Raw genomic sequence first — 18,696 nt, 5'->3', positions numbered from 1 at the left:
ATGTAGAGAAACAATTCTTTTTCTCAGATCTTCAGAGAGTTCTTTGCCGTGAGGTGCCATGTTGAACTTCCAGTGACCAGTATGTGAGAGTGAGAGAAATAACACCAAATTTAACACACCTGCTCACCGTTCACACCTGAGACCTTGTAACACTAATGAGTCACATGAAATCGGGGAGGTAAAATGGCTAATTGGGCCAACTTTGGACATTTTAACTAAGGGGTGTACTCACTTTTGTTGCCAGTGGTTTAGACATTAATGGCTGCGTGTTGAGTTATTTTGAGGGGACAGCAAATTTACACTGTTATACAAGCTGTACACTCACTACTTTACATTGTAGTAAAGTGTGATTTCTTAAGTGTTGTCACATGAAAAGATATGATGAAATATTTACAAAAATGTGAGGGGTGTACTCACTTTTGTGAGATACTGTATATATATATATATATATATATATATATATATATATATATGTATATATATATATATATATATATATATATATATATATATATATATATATATATATATATATATATATATATATATATATGTATATATATATATATACATATATATATATATATATATATTAACCCAATTCTACTCAGCCCCATTTAAAAACTAAAATTGCTAAAAGTCTCTGATGTTTCAAAATCTTAAGTTTCTGATGTTTCTAAATCTTTGTTGCTTTTACGAAGGTCGCAGTGCCACCCTAGAATTATCCTTGCCCTGACCCACTCATGTTTTAAATGTGTTCTGATTGCCTGCCACTCATTCACTGTATAACAAAGGTCACCAACAACTGCAAAGCCATGTCAATAGACTAGTGTAATTAAATACATGTTGCATTTTGGCAAATTACATGACTGACAAGCACTAGTGAACTGTAATTACCTTTTGAACTGTTTAGCTGATTGCTGTGTGATGATTGTATTCTTAGCTCCAGCGCAGAAATACTAACATGGAAATATAGCAGGATAAGTAAAAATGTGACAGTCTTTAAGGTAAACGTCACAGTAACACAAAGTGCATGCATACTGATGTAGTGCTACCCCTGTAAGAGCTGTTGATTAGGATGGGTCCTCTGTTCCTTGTCTCAACCTTTTCCAAAAATTTCAGCTCCTCTAACACACTAGGTTGAGTGTACAAATATATAATATCACAGGAAATCACTGAAAGTAATACTTAGTGCCTAGTAGTAGCGCTATATCAAAGAAAATAGGCACCAAACCAGGTAGTAAAGGCAAACTTAATATATTGTCACCCAATATGGCTGGTAACTAGGCAAGAGTAAAATGGATTAACATCATACAAAGTGAATAACAGTAATGACTAGGCATAGGATGACATTTGGTGTCAAGATCAGCATAAACAGTAGCAGGGCCACCTTAATTGCAGCAGTGAGCAGTAGTAAAGTTTAAGCTACTGAGAGCTGGATCTATACTGCCAGAGCGCATTTATGGCAGTGATGTTAGTCCTAGACCGACTTTGGTATGTACTGTGCAAAAGAAAATGAGGATGGCATGGTATCAGAGTGGGCTGGGGAACAAAAGAGGGCTTACAGAATACTTATTATGGTAAGGGCAGTCATTTGAGATGTTGAGATGTCTGGCTATCATTGGGGTCCTGTAAGAGCGTTGGGGCACTTAATGACAGTCCCAGTTATTCTGAATGCAGTATAAGTATGATATAGTCTCAACACAGGTGCAAGGTAAATGTAGCTCAGATGTGGTAACCATTTGGTATAATTTGGTATAGGGTTGGTATAGGGACAGTCTAGATTTGGAATAAGTGTGTTATGGAGTGCAGGATGGGTGCAGTATGAACTGGGTTTACTTGGTGTCTTGCTCTCTATGGCTCAGTTCTTACTCGCAGTATCTGCAATGGGCGAATAGCCCTCTCACCAATCATCAGGATGCTGCAGTGACTTTTTGCTGTAGAAGGGAGGCCCCCTTGGTCTCTCCCTGAGGGCCTCTGGTCATCAGCGGTGGGAAGCAAAGGATGGGTATATGTTTCAGTCTCCCTGCAGCAGCTGTGCTACCCTGCCCCTGGGTGTCCACACTCCCATATCCAGACTGAGGTGCTCTCTCTTACTACCTCGGTGCCAGGAGGAAGAACTTTCCTGGTCAGTTATATAAAAATCATCTTTCCACTACTCCTACTACACAGTGAATATTGGGATCTGTAGTGTAAGGAGTCTATTTGTCCCATTATATGGTAGCCTTCTCAAACTGCAAGTCTCAGGATTCTCAGTGCTCTGCATAGAGGTTGATAGGCTTGCTTGGCTTTAGCTCTCCCCTTCAGGCCGGAGGAGAATGGTGCAGTCTAACATTAGTACTCAGTAGAGGGAGAGCACAAAATAAAGGCAATGTCTCCTTCTCCATATTGCTGTAGCCCAGCACTTGGCTACACTGAAAATGCTATGCAGCCAGATTGGTGACCTCACTTTTCTCAATTCCAGTTAAGCAGCAGATTTAATGATCTCATCCCTCTGTTCAATCAACTCTCTTTTCTGTTAGTATGAAGCTTGCATGAAGCAGACACTAATTAGGTAAACATTTTGCTGCACTGATATATACCTGGAGTTCAGCATTATTTAAACTAAATGTGTTCATGTATTTATATTACAAGCCTCAGTTAAAATAGTACTAGTTAAAACCTCTGCACTGATCTTTTACATAATTTGTATTTTTTATACAGAGAAATTGACGTTCAAGAATGCACCCACACCACAAGAGTTTAATGAGGGGACAGATGCTGTTATCATTTGTGATGTATCAAGTTCTATTCCATCAATTATCACCTGGAAACACAATGCCAAAAATGTGGCTATGAAGAAAGATGGTGAGTAAGGCTTTTTGTATATGGTGGACTGGTCTGTTGTATGTGACTAGTATGATGTCACTGCACTTGCTAGGTACAGCAAAATTGAGGTTCACATGATTACTCACCAGTAACTCTTGTGAATGCTGGACAAACAATGCAATAATGCAGTGTATTTACACCAACAATAATAGATGTTATAGATGTGTAGGATTTATGTACAGCTGGGATGGGCTTATAACTGATGAGCAGGGGCTATACCTGAACTCCTGCCTGGACAGAGTTTTAGAAGAAATCACTCCTGTTCTCCTATATAATATACTGTATACAGAATATATATATATCCTCTTTTTACCTGAAAAAGACACTGGAGTTCAATAAAGGAAAAAAAAAAACATCCAAGGGGTGCTAGAAATTTGATGTCAATTAAAGTGATTGTAAAGTCTAATTTTTATTTATTTTTGTTAAAAATAACAAACATATCATACTTACCTGCCCTGTGGAGCCATGACCGGGCTCCGCCCCTCTCTCTCTCCTCAATTACTAGAAAGTCACTAATAACCCCCAAACATGATATAGATATATATATATATATATATATATATATATATATATATCTTTAGCAGAGACCCTAGAGAATGAAATGGTGATTGTTGCAATTTTGTATGTTGCACGGTATTTGTGCATCGGTTTTTCAAACTCAATTTTGTTTTTAGAAATATGTTTTAATAATTAAAAAACAAAAACACAATGTATAACCCAATGTTTTGTACACTATGAAAGATGATGTAACACTGAGTAAATGGATACCCAACATGTCATGCTTTAAAATTGTGTATGCTCATGCGACAAACTATGTGCGCCAAACTATGGTACTAATAATCTCCATAGGTGATGCTTTAAACAGCTTTACAGGTTATCTATTTAGAGTTACAGAGGAGGTCTAGCGCTAGAATTATTGCTCTTGCTCTAATGTTCACAACAATACCTCACAAGTGTGGTGCCAACACTGTTTACGTATGCGTTTGTGACTTACATATGCGTTCGCTTCTGCACGCAGGATGGAGGGATGGGGGGCCCTTTAATTTTATTTATTTATTTATTTTATTTTTACACTGTACCTTTAATTTTTCACTTTTATTCCTATTACAAGAAATGTAAACATCCCTTGTAATAGAACAAAGGATGACACATCCTCTTTATGGAGAGATATGGGGGTCAAAAAGACCCTATATCTCTCTTTTACTTTTAAAAGCAAAAATAAAATGGATCTTTTGCTTAAAAAAAAAAATGTTTACCAGAAGTGACGTCATGAGGTCGCTCCGGTCTATGGCCTTTTTAAGCAAAAGATCCATTTTCTTTTTCTTTTGAAGCATATTTCTATTACAAGGGATTTTTCATTTCTTGTAATAGGAATAAAAGTGAAAAAATTAAAGGGACAGTCTAAAAAAATAAAATAAAAAAATAATAATTAAAAATGAAAGCGCCCCCATCCCTCCATCCTGCGTGCAGAAGCGAACGCATATGTAAGTCGCGCACGCATACGTGAGGTATTGTAGTGAACATTAGAGCAAGGGCATTAATCAGGGATAATCTAATCTCTCACTGCCAGTGTGACCAGCTGCCCTCGCTGTCGAATCGTTTCTCAGGAGAGCCAGAGAAAATGGTAAGCCTGAGAAACACCGGAGTGTGACGGGAGGGGGGGGAAGTCCCCTCCCACCACTTTAGATAGCGATGCAGTGACTAATGAGCTGCTTGGAACACTTTTATATTAAAAAAAAGCCAGCCGCTGGCTAAAAAATAAAGATTCCAGGGTTATAGCTGATAGCTTTAGCCATAACCCTAGTAAAGCACCTGCAAACCTCAACATATATGTATGTATTGCCCTCGGCAAGTGTTTAATACAAAGTAGTGAGAGGATAAAACATTCTTAGAGCTCACTGGATAATGTTAGGCTGTTCACAACAGTCAGGGGGTAATCAGAAGGTTACCATAAAAATATGTGCCAATAGAAGGAGCATCAGACCAAAGGATAAAAAGTCCACATTCCTTTATTGTTTTGCATTAAGAAAACGACATGTTTCAGGGGTCAGAAAAAACTCCCCCTTTATCAGGGCTACAACAAAATACAATATAATATAAATGTAAACATGACTGGCATAATCAGAAGTCTAACAATCATTGAAAATCATGGGTAGCATACATATATTGTATAAGCACTATATTACCAAAAGTATTGGGACGCCTGCCTTTACACGTACATGAACTTTATTGGCATCCCAGTCTTAGTCCATAGGGTTCAGTATTGAGTTGGCTCACCCTTTGCAGCTATAACAGCTTCAACTCTACTGGGAAGGCTGTCCACAAGGTTTAGGAGTGTGTCTATATGAATTTTTGATCATTCTTCCAGAAGCGCATTTGTGAGGTCAGGCACCAATGTTGGAGAGAAGGCCTGGCTCGCAGTCTGCACTCTAATTCATCCCAAAGGTGTTCTATTGGGTTGAGGTCAGGACAGTGCAAGTCAGTCAAGTCAGTCAAGTTCCTCCACCCCAAACTCCCTCATCCATGTCTTAATGGGCCTTGCACTGGTGCACAGTCATGTTGGAATAGGAATGGCCAACCCCAAACTGTTCCCACAAAGTTGGGAGCATGAAATTGTCCAAAATGTCTTGGTATGCTGACACCTTAAGAGTTCCCTTTACTGGAACTAAGGGGCCAAGCACAATCACGGAAAAACAAGCCCACACCATAATCCCCCCTCCACCAAATAATTTGGACCTGTGCACAAAAATAGGTCCATAAAGACATGGGTGAGCAATTTTGGAGTGGAGAAACTTGATTGGCCTGCACAGAGTTCTGACCTCAACCCTATAGAAAACCTTTGGGAGGAATTAGAGCGGAGGCTGCAAGCCATCATCAGTGTCTGACCCCACAAATGTGCCTTCTCTCCAACATCAGTGCCTGACCCCACAAATGCGCTTCTGGAAGAATGATCAAACATGGACACACTCCTAAACCTTCCCAGAAGATTTGAAGCTGTTATAGCTGCAAAGGGTGGTCCGACTCAATATTGAACCCTACAGACTAAGACTGGGATGTCAATAAAGTTCATGTGCGTGTAAAGGCAGGTGTCCCAATACTTTTGGTAATATAGTGTATGTATGTGTTTGTGTGTACATATATGTGCATAGATAAAAACACACATATACATACAGTACATGTACACCTAAATAGAAATAAAATACTGAGAATATCTGATAGTGTGTGATTCATTCTGGAATTATTATGAGATGCTACATGCATATTACCATGATAGATGTATACACAGTAACTAAAATAAATACTCATGAAATAAAACAATTAAAGAATAAAGGAATGCAGCATTATTACACCGATGTTTAAAAAATAGGACTCACAAGTTAAAAAAGCAATTTAAAAACACATATCTCATAAATGGTGCAACAAAATCCTTAGACTTATTTAGATACACTAGGGTAGGCACTCTCATGTTCCTCGATTTCATTTGAACAAAGACAATATTTTTGTAAAAAAAAAAAAAAACACTTTTCTATTGCAAACTGCAGTCATTTATGATTTTCCACAACCTCAGATAAATACAATACATAATAAAATATAAATAAAAATGTATTCCAATCTATTTTTAATGGGCAAAGCAGCAGAAGAACTTTTAATGGCAAACTGGGGAAGGATAACAACCTCTGACAGTTTATTTTTATATATATAGACACAGAAACTCTGTTGCCACAAAGGAGATGGCCCTAAATATCCCACACTTTAAGGATCACGGCTTTTAGACCTTGCCTGGTCCTGGTATGCTCAACAAATTGAAACTGCTTTATTCCTGTTTGATCGTAAGATTTATTATTATTGGGAGGATGCACGGACATGCACACTTTGTGCCAAACACGTTAAGGTTTCTTCTTTGATGTTTTTTTTTTTATCTGTGCATGTGTGTACATCATCACAATTAATCTTATGGGAATTAAGAGGTTTTTTTTTTACTAAAGTTTTAATTGATGTCTGTGTCTACATGACCAGTAATACCCATTTACCTGTTACGAGGACAGAAAGTGAGAGGAAAAAGGGTCAGCAAAGCTTTCTCGCAGTTGCTATACTTATTGATCTGAACAATCCATCACACTGTCTTATCTTCTGCATTTGGCACACTTGTTCCTTACTGTGTTCACTACTCCAACAGTTCGATTTTTTATGCTGTCCAACAATTACTTGCAAATCCGGGGCATTAAAAAGACAGATGAAGGGACTTATCGATGTGAAGGACGGATCCTAGCACGTGGAGAGATCAACTTCAAGGATATCCAAGTCATAGTGAATGGTGAGGTTATACGAGTAATTCTTCATTTCAGATTCTTCTTGTCCATTGCTTGATTAATAAACTTATAATATATAAGTGTATAGGATATTCTTTATACCAAATTATTATGTAGATATGTAGGATTTAATATATACATAGTAAAATAATTGGGCATTTTTGTGAGTAAAAAATAAATAATAAACCAGCATTAACATGTTTTAAATCAAAGATCACTTTAGTTAAAAAAAAAAAATGTGTTTAATGTGTGGCTTGTATATATATATATTTTTTTTTAACCAAAAAAAAAATTTATTGAATAACAAACAAGCAATAAAGGAAGGCATACATATAATCATATGATATAGGGAAAAAAATACAGGCATGAAGAGATATACGATTCTATTTGGCTCATACAACCCGTAATCTTTTATGCACATGGGAACTGCCCTATTTCATTCTCATCTAGTTCTGCTTCCTGTTTTGCAATGTTACACAATGGTTGTGCTTCACTGACCCTTCCCACAATGCTACCCATTAAAAACAGTTTCCTCCCTGTTAGGCAGATACAGTATAACAATAGTTGTTAAAAAGGAGTTTTAGCTCACTCTAGTAGAGAAAATACAATATACAGATTATATTCACTATATACTGAATTTATTACATTGCAAGGACTTTATTACATACATAAAAATCTGTGTGAACAAGTATATAAAGATGGAAAATTCACACACAACATATACATAAAGGTAAATTGTTTTATCCTCTCCAATAATGATTATTTGTCTACCTGACACTTGATGTCACTGTTTCAAACAAAACATATATATATATATATATATATATATATATATATATATATATATATATATATATATATATATATATATATACAGTGGGTACGGAAAGTATTCAGACCCCCTTACATTTTTCACTCTTTTTTATATTGCAGCCATTTGCTAAAATCATTTAAGTTCATTCTTCTTCCTCATGAATGTACACATAGCACCCCATACTGACAGAAAAACACAGAATTGTTGACATTGTTGCAGATTTATTAAAAAAGAAAAACTGAAATATCACATGGTCCTAAGTATTCAGACCCTTTGCTGTGACACTCATATATTTAACTCAGGTGCTTTCCATTTCTTCTGATCATACTTGAGATGGTTCTACACCTTCATTTGAGTCCAGCTGTGTTTGATTATACTGATTGGACTTGATTAGGAAAGCCACACACCTGTCTATATAAGACCTTCCAGATCAAAATGCATGTCAGAGCAAATGAGAATCATGAGGTCAAAGGAACTGCCTGAAGAGCTCAGAGACAGAATTGTGGCAAGGCACAGATCTGGCCAAGGTTACAAAAAGATTTCTGCTGCACTTAAGGTTCCTAAGAGCACAGTGGCCTCCATAATCCTCAAATGGAAGACGTTTGGGATGACCAGAACCCTTCCTAGAGCTGGCCGTCCGGCCAAACTGAGCTATCGGGGGAGAAGAGCCTTGGTGAGAGAGGTAAAGAAGAACCCAAAGATCACTGTGGCTGAGCTCCAGAGATGCAGTCAGGAGATGGGAGAAAGTTGTAGAAAGTCAACCATCACTGCAGCCCTCCAGCAGTCGGGGCTTTATGGCAGAGTGGCCCGACGGAAGCCTCTCCTCAGTGTAAGACACATGAAAGCCCGCATGGAGTTTGCTAAAAAAACACCTGAAGGACTCCAAGATGGTGAGAAATAAGATTCTCTGGTCTGATGAGACCAAAATAGAGCTTTTTGGCCTTAATTCTAAGCGGTATGTGTGGAGAAAACCAGGCACTGCTCATCACCTGTCCAATACAGTCCCAACAGTGAAGCATGGTGGGGGCAGCATCATGCTGTGGGGGTGTTTTTCAGCTGCAGGGACAGGACGACTGGTTGCAATCGAGGGAAAGATTAATGCGGCCAAGTACAGGGATATCCTGGACAAAAACCTTCTCCAGAGTGCTCTGGACCTCAGACTGGGCCGAAGGTTTACCTTCCAACAAGACAATGACCCTAAGCACACAGCTAAAATAACGAAGAAGTGGCTTCACAACAACTCCGTGACTGTTCTTGAATGGCCCAGCCAGAGCCCTGACTTAAACCCAATTGAGCATCTCTGGAGAGACCTAAAAATGGCTGTCCACCAACGTTTACCATCCAACCTGACAGAACTGGAGAGGATCTGCAAGGAGGAATGGCAGAGGATCCCCAAATCCAGGTGTGAAAGACTTGTTGCATCTTTCCCAAAAAGACTCCTGGCTGTATTAGATCAAAAGGGGGCTTCTACTAAATACTGAGCAAAGGGTCTGAATACTTAGGACCATGTGATATTTCAGTTTTTCTTTTTTAATAAATCTGCAACAATGTCAACAATTCTGTGTTTTTCTGTCAGTATGGGGTGCTATGTGTACATTCATGAGGAAGAAGAATGAACTTAAATGATTTTAGCAAATGGCTGCAATATAACAAAGAGTGAAAAATTTAAGGGGGTCTGAATACTTTCCGTACCCACTATATATATAAAAAGTCTGTGCCTAGTTATTTAGCCAGCTTAAAATTCTGATACCAATTGTCTGTATAAATAAAAGACAAAAGCAGCAATCTGCGATATAAAGTGCAACATGTAAGCGCTGCTTTTGTCATATATATATATATATATATATATATATATATATATATATATATATATATATATATATATATATATATATATATATATATATATATATATATATATATATATATGTATATGTATATATATATATATATATATATATATATATATATATATATATATATATATATATATATATATATATATATATATATATTATAGTATGCCTCTTGTTCAGTGTTAAGAAGCATGTTCAAAAATAAATGAAGCTAACAGAAAAAATATGGCTTACTTTAACCACTTAAGGACCACCCCACGTACATATACTGTGGGGGATGGGGGGCCTTAAGCTCAAAATCACATACCTGTACGTGATTCCTCTGATCGGCTCTGGAGCACACGCGTGCTGCCAGAGCCCTGCTCCCGCTGTGATTGGACACAGAAGGAGACAATTATCGGGCCTGGTGGCTGCAATGGCCTCCAGGACTCACAGGAGAGGTTGCATGATGGTCTGCCTATGTAAACAAGGCAAGACGGCTGTTCTCTGAGGAAGGAAAATTAAGATCTTGTGTTTCTAAGCAGAAACACAGATTTATATTTTCCAACAGCCACAGCATGGCCCCCACAGTTAGTAAGCACTCCCTATGAGCACACCCAACCCTTTGATCGCCCCTGATGGTAGCCCCTTTCCTGCCAGTGTCATTTATACACTGATCACTGTATTTTAGCACTGATCACTGTATTGTTGTCACTGGTCCCCAAAAAGTGTCACTGGGTGTCAGGTTTGTCCGCCACAATGCCGCAGCCCCGCTAAAAATCGCTGATCACCGCCATTACTTGTGAAAACAATAAAAAAAAATAAAAAAGTTCATAAATCTATCTCATAGTTTGTAGACGCTATATCTTTTGCGCAAACCAATCAATATACGCTTATTGGGATTTTCTTTTACCAAAAACATGTTGCAGAATACATATTGGCCTAAATTGATGAAGAAATTAGATTTTTTACATCTTTTTTATAGGATGTGTTTTATAGAAGAAAGTAAAAATATATTGTTGTTTTTTTTTTTTTTTTAAATATATTGTTTTTTTTTCTTTTCAAAATTGTTGGTCTTTTTTTGTTTATAGCGCAAAAAAAAAAATGGCACAGGTGATCAAATACCACTAAAAGAAAGCTGTATTTGTGGGGAAGAAGGAGGACATCAATTTTCTTTGGGTACAGTGTTGCATGACCGCACAATTGTCAGTTAAAGCAACGCAGTGAGGTATCACAAAAAATGGCCTGGTCAAGAAGTGGCCAGAGCGTGGTCTGGTCAAGAAGTGGCCGGAGTGTTCCGGAGTTGAAGTAGATAATAAAACCTTTCCTCTGACAAACGTGGAGGTGACCTTTGCTGACTCCACATTTTGCATATGCTCTTTGTCTCTGGTTGCAGTAGTTTCAGTCACTGACCTATAACAAGTATGTGATTAAGGAGTTCTAACTTTCCTGATTTGCATTCTTGTTTTAGGTCCGTTAGGGCTCTTTCACACGGGCGTTCCGTATGTCCGTTTTTCATCCCATCCGTTTGCGGATGAAAAACGGACATAATGTATCTCTATGTAAATACGGATGTCATCGGATCATCATCCTCTGACATCCGTTTTTTGTCAGTTCAGTTTTTTTGAACGGAGGAGAACCCTATTTTTTCTTCCTTTCAAAAAACGGAACTGAAGCAAAAACGGATGTCAGTGGTGTCATCCGCAGACATCCGTATTTACATAGACATGCATTATGTCAGTTTTTCATCCGCAAACGGATGGGATGAAAAACGGACATACGGACTGGATGACACAAGTGTCATCCGTGTCCGTTACAAAAAAAAAAAAAAGGACCTGATCGGGCAAAAAAAAAGGAGCGCCCGTGTGAAATAGCCCTATCTCAGGTATTAAAGAAAGTGGGTCAGCAAAACAGCTTGGCAATTAAATTTTTTATAAGGAGGTCAACAGTGGCAGTTCCCATATTTTTTTCTCAGGAAAGCTGCAATTTAAACTATCCTTTCTTCCACTGAATTCTGCCTGCAAGTTTTAAGCTAGCCACATAGGTTAGGGATATATGGATGCTGCATTCGACATAACATTTTGCATAGCCTGATACATTTATCTGCAGATAACAGAAAAAGTTAGACAAAACAAAACAAAAAAACAATTGAACTGGACCCTTGATAATAAATATTTAGCTTTTGAAGGATTGGATGAGGAAGAATATCTAAAAAATATTATATCTGCAAGAAAGATTTCCCTGGATATATAATAAAATAATTATAGTGTTTTGCAAGTGACCCTATGGGATGGCAAGCATCATATTATAACCTAATAATTAACTTACACCAGACAGCTTTCTTGGATAATAACTTGGCCACGGCCTTTATTTATTGGTTTATAAATTACTTAACTCATTAATCCATCAATCAATAAATTTTCACTTTTTTATTATCATAACTTTGCAATACATAACACAACTACCCAGCTTTGGCGCTCGGGTTACCACTTAACCATATAAAGACACCTCCAATACTTTGTCCCCCTTTTGAAAAGGTGACCCTACCACATAAATTTATAAGGCCGTGACTTAATATTTATTCACTATTATACATATAATGGGCGGGTGGGCGGGAAGCTCCGTTCCGGCTGCTCTTCTGAGGCGACTGATTCCGCGCCCACGCAACCACACCTATATATAGCCTGCCTCGTTTCTAGAAGCTTCGGTCACCTGACCTTCCGCAGGCAGCTATTTTAACCAATCCTAATCTTCTAAACTCGTATCTCCCGCCTAACGCTCTGTACACAGGGGAACTAGAAACTGCCCCTCTGCAGCCCTCCCATGAGGAAAAAGTAGGAAAATGGGGTCCTTGAAACCCCCTTTCCCTTTTTCCATTCATGGGATGGCAAGCATCATATTATAACCTAATAATTAACTTACACCAGACAGCTTTCTTGGATAATAACTTGGCCACGGCCTTTATTCATTGGTTTATAAATTACTTAACTCATTAATCCATCAATCAATAAATTTTCACTTTTTTATTATCATAACTTTGCAATACATAACACAACTACCCAGCTTTGGCGCTCGGGTTACCACTTAACCATATAAAGACACCTCCACTAAGTCAGGAGGAACTAACCTCCTGACTACCCCACCAGCCCGCGGCCAGTTCTATTGCTGTCTGGAATCCTAAATTCATTATATCCCAACCTATATCCGAAAGATGTATCCCATCCTTCCAATACAAGCCGGGAATACCCCCCTCCAAATCTACGTGTCTAAATGATATGCCATCTAAATGATATGCCATAACCTAAACTCATAAATTTCTCTACTCTATGATTAGTCCTTCTCCTCATTTTCTCAAACACCTTTCCAACTTTATCTTGCAACCAAATAAGTCGAGGGATGATCTCGGAAAATACTATAACCGTACCATGAGAAAAAGCCTTCCATTTTTTGATAACAAAACATATTTTAAAGAAAAGTTTAACTGTTTTTATTTTCCCAATGTCATTACCTCCTAGGTGGATTAACAGTATATCCGGTAATGGCCAATCATAACTCAGCCTACCTAGTTCGGTCATCAGATTGTCCCAGATCATCCCACCTTTACCACACCAATATAATTCAAATAAACTTGGGTCCAGATCCAGATTAGTTCCATAAATTCTTTCTGCCGCTCTTTTGTGGGCCCATCGAACATACGAGTGCCCAACGATCCAAACTATTAACTTCTTACCTAGAATTAGAATGTACATAGTTAGATCTGACATATCTCTGATAGACATTTGACTTCCACCTGCCAATTTTCTTTATACCATCACCTCCCAAACCTAGGCTCGCCGCAGCCGTGGCTGCCCCAATCCTAAATGAGTGGCAAGATAAGCCTTTATTGCACAGCCCTAAGACAGCCAAAATTTTATCGAATATTCTTCGAAATTGAAAACCCGTCAGGGGTGACAGATCTCTATGAATAAAGAGCCGTGACCCCTTCTCCGGCCTCACTTTCAAATACGTCTTTAATGTTTTTATCGGACATATAGAGTCCACTGTACATTTTCCTAATAATATCCATGTCCCTTTACCCGACTGGTCTGTCTTAGACTTGCGCAAAAATATTTTTAATTTATCCTTGTCAAAAACCACATCTTCAATTAACAAACCACCTTCATCGCTTTTTGATCTAGGAACCAATTATGATATTCGTAAGGCTGCAAAAAAACAAATAGAAAACGCTGCTCTCAACAATTTAACCTCATAGTCAGAAAAACATGCTCTATCAGCATATTTACAAATATCTATTAGGTTATTCACCGAGATTGGACCTTGATAATTTATCTTAGTTTGTTTCTTTTTGTATCCTTTTAAAACTTGTTGTACTGAAAAGAAGGATAACATAGACTGGTAACCTTTCAATTTCATAAAATATGATACTCCATATAACGTTTTGTTTACATGTGACCAAGACCATTTCTTTTGAAGCAAAGATTCAAGAAAACATAATACTAATCTCTCTGAACTTGTCATTCGTCCATTATTGGCCTCTTGTAAAAATGACAACCACAGTGACCAGGAGCTGCAATAGCTTTTCCACGTTGAATACGCCAGGGAGTTACGAATATTCTCTTGCACTAAACTAAGTCCCATAGATGCCCAGGACATTTCATACCCTCTTTGTTGGCTTCCGGCACCAGTTCGAAGAATTTGCTCATCGGTAAACGTGAGAGAGCGTCAGCAATAACATTGAGTTTTCCTGGAATATAACGAGCCTTTAACCAAATGTTATATAACAGGCACCTGGAAACTAAATAACGAATCATGGAAATGACAGGTTGTGATCTAGAATTTAAACAGTTTATTGCGAATAATACTCCCCTATTATCCGTACTCAATAGAATTCTCCTGTTCTGAAACTTCCATCCCCAAATCTCCACCGCCACTATAACTGGGAATATTTCCAACAGTACAATGTTTTGTAACAGACCTTTAACCTTTTATCTTTCTGGCCATCTCTCCGCACACCACTCATTTCTCCAAATGGCCGAGAACCCGATAGAACCTGCTGCATCCGTGAATAAACAAAATTGTGAATCTGTAATGAATTCTTCCTGAATCATTGTTCTACCATTAAACGTTTGCAAAAATTGTGTCCATATCAGCATATCCTCACGAATATCTTGCGTTAGCCTAATATGTGAAAAAGGACTCTTCAATCCTGACATTTTAAGATACATACGCCTTGAGTATATTCTTCCAACTGGCAGGATTCTAGTCGCAAAGGCCAAATTACCCAAAAGCTTTTGTAGTTCCTTCAACAAAACTTTCTTCTTCCTAATCAATACTAAGATAAGATTGTAAATCTTATCTAACTTGTCCTTAGGTAATTTAAATTCCATGCTGTTTAAATCTATCAAAATTCCCAAAAATTCAAATTTTTGAGAAGGAGGTACCATTTTTCCTTCAGCTAGCGGGATATTAAAGTGGGAACATATATCTCTGAACGTGTTTAATAGCTGTAAGCATTCGCTAGAATTCTTAGGACCCAAGAATAAAAAATCGTCCAAATAGTGAATTGTATATTTGGAACCCGATTTTTCCTTCAGCACCCATTCCAGAAAAGTGGCGAATGCCTCAAAATATGCACACGATAATGAGCATCCCATAGGTAGAAACATGTCGAAATAAAATTTTTCTTTAAACATGAAACCTAGTGAGTTGAAACAACTCGGGTGAATAGGTAACAACCTAAATGCCGACAAAATATCAGCTTTACTCATCAGTGCCCCCTCGCCCAGCTCCCTCAACAAAACCATTTCCTGTTCAAATGAAGAATATTCCACCGAACAGTCGTTCGGGCTTATCTGGTCATTAAGGGACCCACCCACGGGGAAAGATAAGTGCTGTATTAGCCTAAATTTATTCGGCTCTTTCTTTGGCAGTATACCCAAAGGAGAAATTCTAAAGTCATTAAATGGTGGATTACAGAATGGGCCTGCAACCCTACCAGATGCCCTTTCTTTATTTATTTTGTCTTCTACTATATGCGGTAATTCCTCAACTGACTTTAAATTTCTCACCTTTATACAACCTTTTCCTTCAAAGATAGGTAGTCTGAAACCCTCTGCAAAACCTTCATAAAGTATGTTGGCCTTCCGTTGATCTGGGTATTTGCACAGCCAGGTTTGCATTTCTTGCAGGTTCACCAGGAGTTTGCCCCTTAAGAAATGGCTCTTTTCCTGATTGGGTATTGGCTGCCATTTTCTTAAAACATTTAGACACGCTATGCGCCCCTGCACAAAAAGCACACTCATGCCTAAAACGGCAATTATGTAGCCACTTACAATTGGAGTCATTAAACGCAAAGCATATACCTTTCTTATAACTTGCGGCCTGATTGGCTCCCACACCTACCGGTCTAGCAATTTGTGGCCTCTGTGGAATTAATAGGTTAAGCCACAAACCCACATCTTTACAACCCCACTGTAGCTCTTTATGCACAGACAACTTTTGCCGAAAGGATTCATCATATGAAAACCAACCAAATCCTCCAAAATTTCTGTACGCCTCAAGGATGATTTCTACATGATGAAAAAGGCCTGCTGCTTTTTCTGGCTGTTTTTCACACATTACCCCCTGCAAATATGCAGAAAGCCTGCAGCCAGTTACTAAAATTTTTTGCAACCGGTCTCCTCCTATCCTCATCATTTTTGTCCGGCTTTAGGAACTCCTTACTAGATGGAAGTAAGGACAATATATCTACGAATTCTCCATTCCAGATCTTTTCTTTAATACTTGTACTTAAGTGAAAACCCAGAGGCGAAGGTGAACAGGGCATAGTTTCTTTCAATACAATTTCAGGAACTCTATCCTTAAAACCTGTTACTCTTTCTGGTATGATTTTCCCTACCTCAGGGTTCTGCCACACTGAAGATACATTTTCCGGTTGCATTTTACTATGTAAACTATGTAATGAATCAACTATAAGATTTAATGACTGGTTCAAGTTTTCAAACATAGCAATATTTAACTCACCCGGCCCGGCAGTACCCGGTTCTTCTAAAACCTGCATGTCCTCTGCCTGCCAATACAAAGGGCTGTCTTCTTTATCACTCCTCCGGCAGCTGCCACCGAGGCCAGCATTGGACCTCACTCCGACAGCTCCGGCCTCGGTTGCTCCATGTTGTCCCGACGCTGCACCCGCCTCTTCTTCTCTCGCTGTTTCGTGACTTCCTCGCTTTCTTCCAGCCTTCTTTTCTTCCACTGGTGGGCTGTATTGTCTTCTGGGCGTCCTTCGTCTCTTCAGCCGCTCTTCGGTGGTTGCGGCACTTTCTTGTTGTTCCAGTCCTGGGCTTGCAACCTCCCGGTCTTCTGTAGCCGCCTCCTTTTTGCCCCGCTGTCCACCACTCGGCCTGCCTCTCTTTCCGCTTCTTCTTCCGACACCAGTGACTTCTTCTTCCGCTGTCCCCTTCTTTCCTTCAGCCAGGTCCCTTCTTTGTTGCCGTCTGTCTTCTGACTCCTCTTCAGCCGTCAACTCCAGACAGCGCCGCAGCCATTTCTCTCCTCCTTCTGCTTCGGCCTTCTCCAGCAGCTGTCGAAGTAACGTCTTCATCCCGAAGCTCCGTTCCGGCTGCTCTTCTGAGGCGACTGATTCCACGCCCACGCAACCACACCTATATATAGCCTGCCTCGTTTCTAGAAGCTTCACCTGACCTTCCGCAGGCAGCTATTTTAACCAATCCTAATCTTCTAAACTCGTATCTCCCGCCTAACGCTCTGTACACGGGGGAACTAGAAACTGCCCCTCTGCAGCCCTCCCATGAGGAAAAAGTAGGAAAATGGGGTCCTTGAAACCCCCTTTCCCTTTTTCCATTCATTCTTTAAGTTTGATAAGTTCCATCCTTTTTTTTTATTTTAATTCTTAGTGTTGCTCTAGAACTAGATAAAATAAAAAAATTATTTTTGTATATTCATATTTTATTTGTTTATCCATTAGTATATCAATTTTCAATTTGTTACAACAACATTCACATTAAGGCCCCGTTCACATTGCCGCGATCCGACTTGGGGGGGCGACCTCTGAGGTCGCGGTGCGAGCACCGCGCCGCGACCTCGGAGCGGCCGCCACGGACTTCATAACATTGAAGTCTATGGCGGTCTCCCCAAAGAAGCTCCGGACCCTTTTTCTAAGTCGGAGCGACTTGTGTCACTCCTATTAGAACGGGTCCGCAGCTTCCCTATGGAAGGTGGCCTACGGCGACCTGTGAGGCGACCAGGTCGCCTCACAGGTCGCCTTAGTGTGAACGGGGACTTAACATTACTTATAAATATTGCATATATAAATATAACCATTATAATACCTCCTCCACCCTGTCCCTTCCCAAAAAAAGGAAAAAAAACAATTACTTAACCAAAATAAAACCATTCTACGTCAGCTGCAAAAAATTTTTCTCACAGCAGGTGTGGAAAACCAAAGTTCCTTTTTGTCTCTTCAACAGCAGTTGTATTATTTCCCCATTAGAAGAGACTAACATGACTGCCAGGAGGCTTAGTGCTGATTCACAGTAGCGTCATGTGGGAACCAACGCAATTCCAGTGCAGCTTCTCGCATCACATAGGACTCACAGACAGTTCACACTGTCCTATGTAAACCACTGTGGGTGTCAATAGAAAGTCAATGACTTCCCCAGATCGGTTCGCATATCGCAGTTCAAACTGTCAGATGGTGCAGGAATCGGATTGCATGGGTTTGAACACCCATGCAATCCGATTCTAGTGCAGACCAAAAAAAGGGTCCTGCACCATTTTGGTCCGAATGCAATGCAAATTCAGCTATACAATCTGTATGGCTGAATTTGCATCGCACAGCAATGCAATGCAA

The 18,696-nt window shown here is 39.1% G+C and overlaps 1 protein-coding gene across 5 annotated transcripts in view; it reads left to right on the top strand.

The window, feature by feature from the left end:
• NCAM1 (neural cell adhesion molecule 1) overlaps positions 1–18,696 on the top strand; it is a 507,520-nt gene that overhangs the window by 340,046 nt on the left and 148,778 nt on the right. For all 5 annotated transcript variants that reach the window (XM_082273679.1, XM_082273678.1, XM_082273680.1 and 2 more), the window contains exons 4-5: positions 2,704–2,847; positions 7,046–7,183. In XM_082273679.1, the coding sequence (XP_082129805.1) occupies positions 2,704–2,847; positions 7,046–7,183 (282 nt within the window). The remainder of the gene's footprint in view (positions 1–2,703; positions 2,848–7,045; positions 7,184–18,696) is intronic.

This window comes from Pelophylax lessonae, assembly GCF_965119305.1.
Source record: "Pelophylax lessonae genome assembly, chromosome: 12".
Classification (NCBI taxonomy): Eukaryota; Metazoa; Chordata; class Amphibia; order Anura; family Ranidae; genus Pelophylax; species Pelophylax lessonae.
This window is presented reverse-complemented; position numbering and strand designations above follow the sequence as displayed.